The sequence below is a fragment of the Babylonia areolata genome, chromosome 24, assembly GCF_041734735.1.
Source record: "Babylonia areolata isolate BAREFJ2019XMU chromosome 24, ASM4173473v1, whole genome shotgun sequence".
In the NCBI taxonomy this organism is placed as follows: domain Eukaryota; kingdom Metazoa; phylum Mollusca; class Gastropoda; order Neogastropoda; family Buccinidae; genus Babylonia; species Babylonia areolata.
Genome location: NC_134899.1, coordinates 22715772 through 22731454, shown reverse-complemented (window position 1 = coordinate 22731454; position 15683 = coordinate 22715772). Strand labels below are relative to the sequence as shown.

Sequence of the window (15683 nt, the reverse complement as noted above, 5' to 3'; positions counted from 1 at the left end):
GCTGACCACCTGGGTTACATGTGCACATGCATGTGTTTGCGTATGCGTGTGCATGTACAATCATTCCCATGATTTTGCAGATGATCACATGGACAAGAAAGGCTGACACTGGTCACCTTTCAATCAGCTCAACAGGTCGATGCCAATCAGGTTAACAAGAGCCAAATGTAATGGATTTAAGACTATGTATGAGCAAGGCAAATGTATTTGAAAAACAGTTTCAATCATTCATCTAGCCATTGCAATAAAGATGAATTGAAGCAGTAAAGGCCACTGCAGCCACCAAAGCTCTTTGTGAATATTTTCAACACTTACATCAGCAGGCTCCAAGTGTGGCTCAAAGATTTGAACAGGATCAAAGTCCAGTCCTCCAAAGTTTCTCCTTACTGCTGCTTGCAGTTCAGCTTTGGTCACCTTCCGATTCTTCTGTGCTGCAGTGCTGTGCACCATTTTCACCAGGCTGAAATCAACAATACAAACATCAGTAATGTAAACAAGCTATCTTATTATCTAGAACTGTAAAAAATATGTGCTATATCTTTCTCTTACCCTGTCTCTCTCCCCTTGTTTACACAAAGACAAAATGCTCAAACGTGCACAGTTCAATGAACCACACAGTAGTATCAAATAACTGGTTTCGATTCCACATTTTTGCAAGCAGCTGCTTTTGAAGATGAATAAATGAATTATTGTCACAAAAGATGAAAACAAAAACAAAAAACAAAAAAAAAACCAAACAAAAAACAAGAAAAACGACCCCCCCTCCTCCAAAACAACAACACACATCTGAGTAAGTCTGAGGGAAATACAAAAAAGTTAAACACAACCAATAGATCAGTAAAATTATTTTACCCCAAAGAAGCAAACTGGATTGTGTGTCTGGCAGTCAAGCTATGATCTTAAACACTCAGTATGGCAGTCTACTTTCTTAAAAAACACAAAAACAACCCCAATGCATTTCTATTTTTCAATAACCAGAATGTTGCTTGCCCATGATTTGTGAACGAAATGTCAGCCACAGTTACCTGTAGAAATCTCTCAAGCCGAAGAACTCTCTCTGGCACATGTCATGTTTAAAAACCTGCAGGTAAGCTGCTGCCAGCTTGTGCACCAGGCTCTTCACATGCTCTTCTGTGTCTTTTCTGCCACTCTGAATTATGCTTCTGCAAACACACCCAAAAGCACTTTCAGACAATACTTAGCAGACTGGTAATTAATGTTAATATTCTGCCATAAAATTTACAATTTAGGGTCTCTAGCCCCAATATTACTTATCAGAAACAGTCATGAATACATGTTAACATTCTGCCATAAAATTAACTATTTATAAATAACTGAGATTCTGCCTGAAAAGAAAATTTGGAATGACAAAATTATGTGATTCACGTACAATGAAAGATGCCACCTACTGCTTACTTTGAAATATGGAAGGAGGTTGGCATGTTTATAAAGGACAGTTTGGAAACCTTCATTCTTTTGTTTGAACACATATTGCACACTACACTATTTACCATTTGACAAACAAGCAGCATTTCTTATCATCACTGACTGGTATTTAGTAGCTGGGAAAAGATGCCTGGAACTGAAATTTGTTTGCCTTCTTCAACTAACACATGTTCATGGTTAAGGCAGATGATTCTGTCAACTCCTTGACCATCCCAAACTCCTGCACTTCTTCCTTTCCTCACCAAGAATGCTAGTGGCTTTCAAACAGTGCATATTTTCAGTTGTGACCAAGGAAAATATAACAATGCGTCAGGTTATTGATTACTGAAGAAAATGGTGAGGTGTATGTCTGTCTTTTTAAAACAAAACAAATTTTGTACTGGAACACAGTTCATCAGATCTTGTTAATATCAAATTTTCTTACAAACACAGGGACAGGTATGAAAATAACACAAACAGGCCGATATTTAAGCTATTATTTAAGCATTTCTTAAAAAAAGAAAAGAAAAAAAGGCTATACTTAATGCCATATCAAAACAAAAAAAAATCTTATTGCAACAAAAGTATAAACAACAAAAAGGTTGCAAAAGCAGAGATCCTGGAATCAAACTATCTTCTTGTATTTTCAGATTGTGTTGACAAATGCCAGAAAGGTAAGACAAGGCCAGCTTACATGGCAGTCTTGACCAGCTCTTTCTTGTCTGGCACATCTCTCTGCACGAGGATGCCACGGTTCATCTTGGCTGGGTCCAGAGCCCAGTTGGAGATCCCAATAAAGGCCACCTGTCATAAAACAACTCAGTACTGTGCCTCCTCTGTTTCACCTGTTTGCATGTAAACAACAGTTTTCTGTGTGTATTCCTACCACACTGTTACACAGGCTTTTCCAAATACAGCTGACTGAGCAGCATGCTGGACACCACTTTCAGAGATCTTTTCCCAGCCCTCTTGCAGCAAATCAGTTACAGCATGTGTGTATGTGTATGTGTGTGTGTGTGTGTGTGTGTGCATGAGCACGTGCAAGTGTGTAAGTGTACGCATGTGTCAGGAGAGCTCTGTGTGTGTGTGCAAGTGCATACATGTTTGTATTTACATGTGTGTGTGTGAGTGCGTGTGTGTCGTGGGGCCTATGATTTGTTTGTGTGTGTGTGTTTGTGTGTGTGTATAGAGGAAGGGGTGTATGTGCATGCAGGTCTGTATTGTGGGAGCTACAGAGTATCGGAATGTGTGTGTGTGTGCGTGTGTATTGTGTATATATATTTGATTATATATATATATATATATATATATATATATATATATATGGGAGAAGGGGGTACGGTTGTGTGTGTATTTGTGAGTATGTGTGTGTGTGTGTATGCTGTGGAAGCTGCAATACATTGGAATGTGTGTGTGGGAGTAGGGGGTGCAGGGTAATGTGTGAAATGGTGTGTGTGTGTGTGTGTGTGTGTGTGTCGGGGCTCGTGTGCTTTTATGTGTAGTGCTGGGCCTGTGTGCTTTTGTTTGTGCTTCAATGTCTGTGAAATTGTATGTTTGCAGCATAAGTGGTGTGCATATGTGTGTGTGTGTGTGTGTGAATGTGTAAGTGTGAGAAAGTGTGTGCGTGAGTGTCTGTATGTCAATTTACATTTATTTGCGTATTTGTTTATTAACATTATTGTCTGCTTATCTGTCTCTCTTTTTTATGCTATCCATGTGTTTATTTTATTTATTTATCTATTTATTTATGTTTTTTTTTAATGTATTTATTTATACATTAATTTAATGATGTATCCATTATGCACTTTTCTTTTTCTCTCAAGGCCTGACTAACTCAGCGTGCTGAGTTACGCTGCTGGTCAGGCATCTGCTTAGCATATGTGGTGTAGCGTATATGGATCTGTCTGAATGCAATAATGCTTCCTTGAGTAACTGAACTAAACTGAACTGTTACACATGTATGGATGACTTTTCAGTGAAAACTGCTAACATGCAAGGAAATAAAAACAAGAGGGATTTGTTTCCAGTACCTACAATCAGTTACTGGGCTGTACTGCAAAATGTATTCCCTTTTTCATCAAAACTGACAAGAGAAAATGAGTGTTGAACAGGCTCAAGACATGGAGATGCATGCAATGCTGGTCAGAATATTTGAATTAGATGGCACTGAATGATTTGACCAGAGCTGGCAAAAGTGAAAACCTTTCACTCAGCAGGTTTGCAAAGCAACACATTAAACATTCTATTCGCTGTATACAGTGGCTGCCTTTACTGACCCACCTTAGCACTGTTGGGTAATCAGCAGTTCACAATAATGTGTATGTTAGTTGTTACTTATACAATTACTGATTGTCCTGTTCCTGTATACCCATGTCCTGACAAATTTATGTGTCTTTCACTGAAAAACAGAATTTCCAGTGTGGCAGCAATAAGTTCTAGACCTGCAGAGATCACAAAAAGAACCAACCTTCTCCAGTCTTGTCTGCTGGTCTTGCTGAACAGGTCTCTCCTGTTGATTGAAATGGAAAGAAAAGCCACAACAGTTTTTGATGTCCAACAATTGACTTTTTACACACACATGAGCATGCACAAACACATATGTATTTGACTTTCTCAATAATGATAACCATAATAATGAACCATAATAAAATTCATGAGTTTTAAACTTCCCAAAACCCTTTACTGTAACAAAGATGGACTAACAAACAGAAAAGGCAGTGAATTCCATGATTATAAAGTTAAAAAAGAGTTCCGCTATCATGACACTATATGGTGACATCTCTGGTGACACACGAGTGTACAACTGGGGAGTCTGGGATCAAACACAATGCATTCAAGTACGTACACACATGCAGGGCAGTGTTTTGCTTGAAGAGTGTGCACAACATGCAGAACTCACCGAGTAATGACTCACATGTTATCTCAATGCCACACTGCTGGTTATATCCATGAAAAACCACCACCTTTGTCACCACTATTATCCTTACCACATGAATGATCTGAAGTTTGCTGTCTGAAAGGGAATATGTCTTTCACAACAAAAGTAATTACTGAGCCTGTGGAGAAGCCATCTGCCATTTGTATGTGGTGGGGTGCTTGTGAATGTCCATGCATTTGTGCATGAGTGTTGCAGGGATGTGTTTTCTTGTGGGCATCATGGGTGGTAGGGTGGCTTTCAATGTTCAATTGCGAAAGTGTATTCTGGCAAGTGTTTGTGTGGGTGTGACAGGGTGGGGGTGGGGGTGATACGGAGAGGGAGGTGGAGGAGAGGGGAACAAACTGCAAAGCACACTGAGCATTATTTCTGGAAAGATGTTCTATATATATGCCCATTCTTCTTCTTATTATTATCATTATACATACATACACATAGACATACAAATGACAACTTAAATAGGATTATATGACAAAGACTCACTTTGTTTTCACAAAACAATTATAAGGCATGCAATTTTCACCTGAACAGATTCATTCTCTGATTCTGAATCATCATCTTCCTCATATGCACCCTCCTCTTCTATGTAGTCTTCTTCCTCATCCACATCATCCTCTTCTATGTATCCCTCTCTTTGTGCCTCAAACAATCCTTGTCCTTCAAAATCAATGTATTCCACTGGCTGTGCTGCATCTTCATCAGCTCTGTCCATGTGTTGCTGTGGTTCAACTTCATCTTCATCCTCTGTTTTCTCACACGTGTCCTCCTTAGACACAGAAAAATAAATGACGATGAAGCAGCTAAGAAATGATGGAGGGAGAGAAGGAAGGAACAAACAAATTTTAAAGCAAGTAAAAAGAAAAACAAAACAAAACAAGGCCATTTCAAAATGGAGAACCCAGCATAATGTCACAAAGTTAGCTTGGCTGTATGTGTATAGTTGAACTCACCATGGACGAATAGTTTTCTCCCTTGCTTTCCCCTGCAGATGACCCATTTGTTAGGGTTAGGAAAAAAAAATCACAAAAAATACAAAACACAAAGTAACTGAATGAAAACTCCCTGTACTTGACCCACTGACCCCACTCCTCATATTATGTGTACACCCCCCCCCCACACCCTCTCTTCACAGCCCTCAGAAGCTGAGTCACTGTCAGTATCTTTTTACTGTTAGCTTTCTTCACTGCATATACTTTATTCAACATCTTCATCATCCTTCTCAATGTTGAAACCTTCAGTTTGAAGCTTTTCAATCACTTCAGCAACAGTAAAAAGCTGCTGTTGTGATCTAGTTTGCTCACAAAATTTCCACTTGTATCGCCTGCGACGCCATTTTCGATACGTATGCAGATTAGCTTGTGCTGTGGGGTACCAAGGTCAATGGCTAGCCAGCGAGTGTATAGTTATGGAACCTCACGAAGAAACTTTCCATTTGACTCTTGACACGTTTGCAATGCCCGGTCTAGCTGTGATTTTTATGCTACCCCATGAGGAAAACATGGAAAAATTTTTGATTGTCAAAACCACTATAGTGCTCCATCGTCCGGAGTGAATTAAATGATATGTGCTGATCAATTATGTTGGTCTCATCCTCTCCTGTATTGAGTATGTGCAAAAGGGATACAAGCTGCATACCTGTGCATAACCATATGTTTACTCACATGTTTTTAAATGTGTGTGTGTGTGTGTGTGTGTGTGTGTGTGTGTGTGTGTGTGTGTGTGTAAGTGTGTGTGTGTGAGGCAATGGCATGTACCTGAACATATTTACTGCACTCATCTTCCTTTAATCTGTCTCATCTCTCTGTCTCACTTGTTTTGGAATTAATGTAAAAGACAGTCCAACAGAAATAATCATGCCCACATTTTGAATGTGGATATGTGAATTGGCGATGTGATTCATCTCCCATGGAGTTCACTCACTTGTCGTGTTTAGGAGTAGTGCTTTCATTCAAAGTCTTTTCACAATGTGACACTGGATGAACTGGGAGTGCAAGAAACAGCAAGAAAAAATGAAAGAAAATTTGTGCGAATATTGTTGTGTTGTATTGTGTGCATGAGTGTCCATATATTTACACCCAAATATTCCCTCTGACCCATGTCAAAGCAAACACCAGTGACTTCATTAAAGAAATAATAAAATTGCATGCAAAATCCCAGTCAGTAAAGACATCAGTAAAAGACATGCCTGATAAATATAGTAAATATAAATATACTGGGACCATGAATTTTACCTAACTTCCTTCTCACCTGGACCTTAAGCAGTGGTCTGGGTGCTAGCCATTCAGATAAGACAATAAAAAGGAGGTCCTAAGTGCAGCCTGCACTTAGTACACACAACATAAACAGTGGCAACAAAAACTTTATCCTTTTCAACATTCTGTTGAAGAAATCATTTTAATAGAAGACAAATACACCTGCAGACAGAAAACAACAAACAAGCATATAAGTAGCACATCACAGAGAAATATGTTGTGACAATAAAGTAACAAATTACAACACAAAACATGTCCATAAGCGCTCATATCTTGTGAGATTACTTTTTATCTTTTACTAGTTGAGAAAACATCATCTCACGACTACACCTTGATAGCTTCACCTTTACTGCCTGGATCTGGTGTTATTCTAGGAGGAGAACAGATGCCATTTCTGTGACAGGTTCTGAATATTTCAATCTCTCCTCACTTGTCACTAATATTGCCAACAGGGAGGAAACTTCTTTTTTCTTTTTTTTTTCCTGTACCGTCATCTGCACCATTTCAGTGGCATTGCTCTCACCCCACTCATCCCGAGTCCCCCACACACAGCCACCCCCTGGGTTCCTCTGTCACACTCTCAGCGTCGGCAGTCCACAGGGAACTATCGATATTAGGTCGCCAGGAGGCCACACACCAGAGGAGACCCTGCACTGCTGCTGAGTCACTTTGGTGGTGTTTAGTGGTGCCTGTTCTGATTTTACGTACATAGGACACCATCTACTAAGCCCCCTACTATTGACAGTAATGGCTTAGTCACGGAGCCAGACTGAGTGAGCATCCCTCCCAGAGTGGAGACCACCACCACGTCCCTCCAACAACCCCCCATGCATCTGCTGACACTGAAGACATTGACAGAACTCACCCCAAGCACAGAAGTGGAGGGGTATCGAAACTGAGGTCACCATGAAAGTAGGGCATGAAAGGCCACAGACTTAACATTTTTCCCCCCCTTTTTACTCCTGAATGTACCCGTAAAACAAAACAAAAGGCAAGGCACACAAACTTGGTGAAAAAAAGTTTGAGATTAGACAAAACATAAACATGCATGCATGACATCCAGTGTGCTGTTAGCATTAGAATGAACAACAGAGCAAACCTACCAGCTATTACTTGCACCAGTTTGACACAGTCAACATGACTCACAATAAACTGGACCACACAGCCTATAGCTGCACTTCAAGCATTTGTACAGTGAGGCACAAAATTCATACCTGCATTTCATAGCCTGCTTCCAACAAAGGATGCAGAGCCTGAAAAGGAAAAAAAAAACAACAACACATCATCAGCAAGAAGTAAGACTGAAGATATTCTGATGGATATGAAACTTTTTCTGCAAGAGCTACAATATGTCTAAGAAATTTAGGGGTACCAGGGTTTTAAAAAGAACTGAGATATAAAGACGGAGGAACAGAAGTTGTAGAAGGTAAAATGAAACAAATTTACAGGCCCTTTGTTAACACATTATAACTATAGAACATCTAAAGCCTCTACAACACACTGAAAATAATCAAAATATTCTAAAAAGAATAATGAAAAAACAACCAAAGAGAGACAGGGATAGAGAAAAACACAACAACCCTATAATTATACACAGTTACTCTATTGTTCAGTATAATAACTTGGTAAACCAGTGATGTATACTGTCTCTTTTTAGATTCAAGTACATGTACACAAACCTGTAGCAGAGATGGTCTTCCAGACAATACTCGGGTTACATTACAGGTGAGTTTATCACTCATTCTGTACACATATTTCAACCTCCACTGCATCCTTCAGCACCCTTTAAAGCAAAAGTTAAAAGATGAAATATTCATAAGTCAGAAGTAGATTTCATTCCTGCGGTATACCTCTCTGTTCTGTTTTCAAGAAAAACGATTAAAGCACTTCCAGACCCATTTCCTAACATTCAGGTGACTCTGCTTAGCCCCCTGAATAATGGCACAAAAAAAGACTGACAAGCACAGAATATGGCACAATAAAAGACGCTTGTAGGAATAACAGACATGCTTTGTGGGGTGACCAAGAGAAGCGAGGCACATGTGCGAGACCAGTGAGACAAATGTGTGGTGCCACTTCAAGTTTGTGTAGGTCACCTTGATGAGTAAATGTGAAAACTGAAACACCGAGTGTGGAGTCACCCTGAAGAGTGAATGTGAAAGCAGAGAGACAGTGAGTTTCTGGTAACCTTGAAAAGAGTGTGTGAAGGCAGAAACACAGTGAGTGTGGGGTCACACTGAAAAGTATGTGTGAAGACAGAGAAAGATTGAGTGTGGGGTCACCTTGAAGTGTGTGTGAAGGCAGACAGACAGTGAGTGTGGGGTCACCTTGAAAAGTGTGAGTGAAGGCAGAGAGACAGTGAGTGTAGGGTCACACTGAAAAGTGTGTGTGAAGGCAGAGAGACAGTGAGTGCAGGGTCACATTGAAAAACATGTGTGAAGGCAGAGACACAATGAGTGTGGAGTCACCTTGAAAAGTGTGTGTGAAGGCAGAGAGACAGTGAGTGTGGAGTCACCTTGAAAAGTGTGTGTGAAGGCAGAGAGACAGTGAGTGTAGGGTCACACTGAAAAACATGTGTGAAGGCAGAGACACAGTGAGTGTGGAGTCACCTTGAAAAGTGTGTGTGAAGGCAGAGAGACAGTGAGTGTGGAGTCACCTTGAAAGGTGTGTGTGAAGGCAGAGAGACAGTGAGTGTGGAGTCACCTTGAAAAGTGTGTGTGAAGGCAGAGAGACAGTGAGTGTGGAGTCACCTTGAAAAGTGTGTGAAAGCAGACAGTGAGTGTGGGGCCACCTTGAAAAGTGTGTGTGAAGGCAGAGAAACAGTGAGTGTGGGATAACCTTGAAAAGTGTGTGTGAAGGCAGAGAGACAGTGAGTGTGGGATAGCCTTGAAAAGTGTGTGTGAAGGAAGAGAGACAGTGAGTGTGGAGTCACCTTGAGAAGTGTGTGTGAAGGAAGAGAGACAGTGAGTGTGGGGTCACCTTGAAAGTGTATGTGAAGGCAGAGAAACAGTTAGTGTGGGATAACCCTGAAAAGTGTGTATGAAGGCAGAGAGACAGTGAGTGTGGAGTCACCTTGAGAGGCATGTGAGGGGAGTCTTCAGCCAGACCCACTTCATCCAGAACAGCCACAGCCACAAACTTGTCCCTGTCTTTGTCCTGCTGTAGCTGAGCACACTGACGGAAGGTGGTCAGGATGCTGTCAGCTGTGGCCAGGGGGCTGCACTGGAAGGACACCATCTGCACCTGTCCATTGAACAGGCACCATTCATTCATCATCAGTCCTTTACAGTGTTTAACACCATTGGCACAATGCAAACACATCCACATGCACACACACAGCATACCTTGACCGAAATGCTCCAGCTTCTTAATAATTTTCATAAAATGCAAAAATGATGACTTAGTTATAACACCATACACCAGTTTACCACCAGTCATTGCTCAATGAGCAGACTAAAAAGTCAATCAAAAGAATGTCTGAAGGACACAAAGATGGACCAAAAGGACTCAGCTGGCATCGTGGTGTATTACACTTCAACACACATGTTCTTCTACCATAGGGAAAACAGGTTTCCACTGTCTATATTGAAAGACTCGTCTTGTATTTTTGCATCACTTTTGTAATTATGCAATTGAGTTTGGTAATGTATAAGATGGTGTTGTCAGTCAGAAAGATCTGAGTGTCAGGTTGTCTAAATGTTTAATGACAAGGGTAGCTCCAATTGCAATACAATCTTTCTATAATGCAAGGTCCTCTGGTAAATCTCAATATGGATAAATGCCAACATAATGGTCACAGACACCAATGATAAAGAAATAAACGTTGGTGGGTAATTGTACATGCATCAGTTGGTAACCTGCAAACTTGGGTTGTCCTTCTTCCCTCCTCCCACTCCATTTTTCACACAAAATAAACATGTAACTGCCTATTTTGTTTTTATAAAAGTGGTCACCACCTCTTTCAAGGTGCGGAAGATACGACCAGTGTCCTGCTGTTGGCCCTGCATGGCATCAGCCACAATGGTCTTGGCCAGGGACTTGGAGGACCCTGGCTTGCCAACCAGGAACAAAGGGATGCGCAGCTCCACACAGACCACCATCATGAACACGTTCTCCTTCAGGGCCTGGTTCTTGGCAATCTTCTCTCCCAGCTTGACATCCTCAAGCAGCAAACCTTGACAGCTAGGGGTCAATGCATGGGTCACATTTTATATATGGAAGCATGCATCACATGTGCAAAAAGAAAGTGCGAAGAAATTGGTTAATGGTCATCAAGCATGTTCCTTTCATTAACAAAATGACCTGACATATCGGGCTAATGTAAATAGTGTAAAACAAACTGGGTAATGGTCGCAAAACATGCTACTTTCTGTCAGCAGATAAAATGATCTATTGGGTGAATGTAAACAGTGTAAGGCCTTTCATTAAAGGAAGACATCGCACAGAACATAAAGGCAAAGCAATGCAGCTTTTCTATTGCTTGAGTAATTATAAAATGTTTTGGAGAAACAGAATCCATGTTTTTGTTTTTTTAAAAAGCCCATAGTATATTCAGATTGATGTCCCATTACATGGAAAAATTTTGCTGCTCCTGACAGATGCATGCATCAATGTAACTTCTATACTAAGCAGAAGTTACAATTTTATCTAAAAATGATTAACTAACTGCTATTAATCGCTGTATCAATATAGAAAATAAACATTTTAAAGTTTTATGAACAAGAAATAAATATATAACAATAAAATGACTGTGAACACATTTTTTCTTCTTCACAAGATATTGTTCTCATCTCAGAATTGATTTGTAATTGCAATTCAAATGTGTGGAAAGAACTGATCCTTTTTTTCTATTTTTATGGCAAATTTCATGTAAACAGACAGAAGTATTTCCCAAGAAAAGATGCTTGTTAAAGTTTACCTTGGACACACACAAATATATACATATACACAGACAACCAAAACAGGGTTATCATACAGACTCACTTTTTTTGCATATGTGAGCTAACAAAACAAAAGCAGCAGAACTTTGATGATAACAATGATAATAATAGTAATTATGATAATAAAAATAAGAATAATATTTGCAAGAGGCAATGGCTTCATGGCTCAGGTGCAATTCCTGCTGATTTAAAAACTAAAAGAACAAAACTGAAAATGCAAGTGGTGGGGAGGGGGTGGGTGTGTGTGGAAGCTCCCAATACTTACAAATGTAGTCCAGTTCTTTCATCACAATTATGATCAGATCAGACACAAATTCTCCTATGTAATATAGATCTAGATCAAAGTTTCAAACTTCCTCTGATTTCATCACACCTTTCCAGCTTTGATAGATCATAACAAAAACAAGCAAACAAGAACAACAAGAACCAAACAGTAATCTCCTATTTTAAGGTTATTTTCATTCATATCAATATTCAAATTACTGTGATTAGACAAGCAACAAACTATATAAGTTGATCCAAAGTCTAGTTTTTAGGCTCACCATCAAAATATGAATTTGTGCAGATCTGTTGAAATGTGCTGGTTTGTGCTGAACGGCCTTTCCCACACCAGATCTGCATTTCGCTAATATTCAAACAACTCATTGATATACCTTCTTATCTGTCAAACTTTAACCTATTCCTGTCTTTTCAACTGCTCAGGTGCTTCATAACAAGATTAGCAAGGCCCAACATAGGCAGAATGATTCCCACAGTGACAGACTTTTCAGGCAAGATGGCTGCCATCATCAAGTGAGAAAGTTCATTGCAGTCAATTCAATATCCTCTAAAAAAAAAAAAATCATATATTTAAAAGAAAGTAAATCACATTGGATGCTTTATTCTCCTCCCTAAGCCACGAACACAGGTAAACACAAACCTCCACACACACACACACACTAACACCAATGTTTACACTAACACACGAGCCTCCAGGTACATATGATCCTAGTAATATACTTTTTCTAAATTTTTTTTCAAAAGATAGAGTTCTGTGCTTTGAAAGATGAGAGTGGAGCATCATGAAGATGCTTGGGAAGAGAATCTCACACAGCTGGAGCAATATGAGACAAGAAAGGCAATGACTACAAGCTTCACTTGTGATACACTCTTTAAAGGAATCGTGAGAAAAAAAAAAGGGAGAAGAAAAAATCTTTAAAAATGTATTCTGTATTAAATATTATGAAACCATGCCAGCTACCCTTGGAAGCAATTAGATTTACCTCAGGGCCAAAACCCATCTGGCCACAATCATTAAAAAATTAATAAACTTATGTTGTTTTACCACAAGAAATTGACTTCTCTATTCAAGTTGTTATTTTGATATATATCTTGATTTGTAAGAAAATTTTAAGTTTGCAGTAAAGGAGAGGTTGCCATTGCCTCAGGCACAACACAACATGTTGCCATGTTCTCCTGAGCTATGCTGACCAGCATAAGTTTGACCTACCAAAACTGAGGGTTTTTTTTTTTGTTTTTTTTGAGTTTTTTTGTGGCCTCAGTTGCATGCAGGTCATGGAACACCCGCTTTTTTTCTTTCTTTGAGCAAAACTGAGTAAGCTCTGCATTAGAGGAGCCTCAATTTGATTAAAAAAAAAATGTTCATTCTATTTACATCAGTATCCACTTTAAAAATATTGATATGTAGTAAAAACATCCATAGTGTAGTTAGTGCAATTCCGTGTGTTCTCTCCAGAATTTATTTCCTTTTAAATGTGAACAAGAAAAACAATGTCATGCCATCTTCAAACCAAAACAAAGGGTCAGGGAACAATCTGAGAAGAGTCCAATAAATTTTCTGGATCTGAAGCCTTAATGAAATAAAGTGTTTGTGATCTGGAGATATGGCTTAATTCAGAAGACTAACAACCTATCACAGGTATGAGTATAAAGATTATTTTTTCACTTTGTTTATTTCAAATCTGGTATTGACAGACACAAGACAAAAAGTATTTAAGGTTTACCATGTACACACAGACAGGCACACAAACATACAAGGACACACAGACAACCAAAACACCAGGTTATTACATAGTCTCACTTTATTTACACAAGTGAGTCTGGTCAAATTTGACGCATGCAAACCTTGTGACATTTATTCCATGAGAAAACTGAAAGACAAGTGTCTACAGAATGAACAGAGGCATCAAATTATCATCACTCCAGCGATACAATTTTTTCTTTGATATCCTTATTCCTTTTGATTTTGTTTCATTTTCTGAATTATGATGATTCTACAACAGCCTTTATCTTACAATCCTCAAAATGTTATATACCTGTCCAGAATGTGAACAAAATCAATTGATCCTCTCAAGGTAAAATGTGGCAGGAAAGCAACTCCAACAGTGTTCTCAAAGTTCTTTTTGTCCGGAAGACCTGCTCTGTAGCAGACTGCCAACGCCAATACAAGTGACTTGGTGATGTCGGATGACTCGTGCTGCAAACATAAAGCAGTACATATTAGTACTTTCACTGGTTAAGCCCTAAACAGCATCATCAGCTACTAAACACAAGAGACATTCTGTAAATATCAACAAGGTGAAATGCTTAAGTTTTCCCCAATAACAAAAGAGAGAATGAACAGAATATCTTGCTGATTCCGCTGCATTTTTTTCTCACCTGCCACCAGGTCAATTTCACATTTTTTCAGAATATTCATTCCAGTGAAAGAGACTGAAAACTTTCAGGAAAAAAAGGTTTCAAATGCATCCTTTCATACTGATGTCCAGTGAGGAAAAACTAAAAGTGCTAAAGATTTACCACCAATACAGTGTTTATGCCTTTCAAAGTCATCCTAAAGCAAGGCACAGAATGTGAACATTGTGAACAGCAGGAATAAAAGTTAATACCTAATATTCTTATGGAACTTGTGATACCCTCATGACCCTTGGTACATACCCGCGGTCCAAGACGTTCCTGAATCCTTGACAACAACTGAGTTTGTTTCAGGAACCAGCTGGTGACCATAAGTGCTCTGTCAGCATCACGCAAGCTGACAAAGCTACACTCATCCTGGAAATTCAACAGTGAAAACAATCATTCACTGTTTTTTTTGTTGTTGTTGTTGCTCTTATACTGAGACATGACCAACTCTTTCCTCCTTTGAGAATTTTTCACCTCTAAAATCATGCTGAATAATCATTCTTATGATGATTCATTGGTGTTTAAACAAGCATAACTCATGATATTGGTTTCATGCACAATACAGAACAATATAAATAAAATAGTAAGGTACATAAAAGAAAAATACTAAAAATGAAAAGAAAAGATGTAAATCAAATAAAAAATGGGCCACATTCAGCAAACTTGTGCACATAAACACACATGTACAGACACAGACACAAACACATGCAAATACAACCAAATAACTGTGTTACTTATTCAGCACAGTGCAGAACAATGAACAATGCACTGCCTGTAAATTAAACAGCATTTTGACAATTTTACAAAACGAAAGAATCAGTGATAGATGTTCCACAAATGTCACTGATGAATTTTGTTAATTGTTCATGTGCCCCTTTTTTGACAGCACTGAACAAAAATGTTTAACTAAATACTATAGGACCTGCCAAAACTCTGCTAAATACCACTTGCTATTTTCTGAAAGAAACAACTCAAAAAACAAACAAAAATTGTTGTTAAAACTGAAATTCTTCATATCTACAAAATGTATTTCTTTTTGACAGAGCTACAGGAAAAAGTGACTTGCTTGAGTACAATACCTGTTTGCTCACTTGTGTGTGTGTTCTTTTTTCAATTCTAGTTTTTACATCACAATTTATGCTTATATGGTGTGTATAAAGTTGCAAGTGTGTCATGTTTCTATGGTCCCAGTTGGTAAATAAAACAAACTGTTTGCCTTGCCTTGGCTTGGTATTGAAATACTAAAGTTTAGCTGTAAATAGCTTTTGCTTACCTTAAGACTTCTCATGAAAGCTTGACATTCCACCAACAGTCTGCATAAGGTTTCCAGCTCTGGGTGTGTCAGTGCACCTAAAAGCTGTTTGCCATTCTGGATCACAGACAGTCAGATCAGTTCAGACCATATCATGTTCATAACTTCCAAAGAAAAACAATTCCAAATTACATCCA

The 15683-nt window shown here is 38.9% G+C and overlaps 1 protein-coding gene across 3 annotated transcripts in view; it reads right to left on the bottom strand.

Annotated features, from left to right (window-relative positions):
- Positions 1 to 15683, bottom strand: part of LOC143298824 (E3 ubiquitin-protein ligase RNF213-like) — a 232974-nt gene that overhangs the window by 101022 nt on the left and 116269 nt on the right. For all 3 annotated transcript variants that reach the window (XM_076611814.1, XM_076611815.1, XM_076611816.1), the window contains exons 43-53: positions 15508 to 15603; positions 14490 to 14603; positions 13868 to 14028; positions 10569 to 10794; positions 9685 to 9855; positions 7827 to 7865; positions 4884 to 5126; positions 3893 to 3934; positions 2120 to 2229; positions 1026 to 1163; positions 316 to 460 (exon numbers count right to left, since the gene is read on the bottom strand). In XM_076611814.1, the coding sequence (XP_076467929.1) occupies positions 316 to 460; positions 1026 to 1163; positions 2120 to 2229; positions 3893 to 3934; positions 4884 to 5126; positions 7827 to 7865; positions 9685 to 9855; positions 10569 to 10794; positions 13868 to 14028; positions 14490 to 14603; positions 15508 to 15603 (1485 nt within the window). The remainder of the gene's footprint in view (positions 1 to 315; positions 461 to 1025; positions 1164 to 2119; positions 2230 to 3892; positions 3935 to 4883; positions 5127 to 7826; positions 7866 to 9684; positions 9856 to 10568; positions 10795 to 13867; positions 14029 to 14489; positions 14604 to 15507; positions 15604 to 15683) is intronic.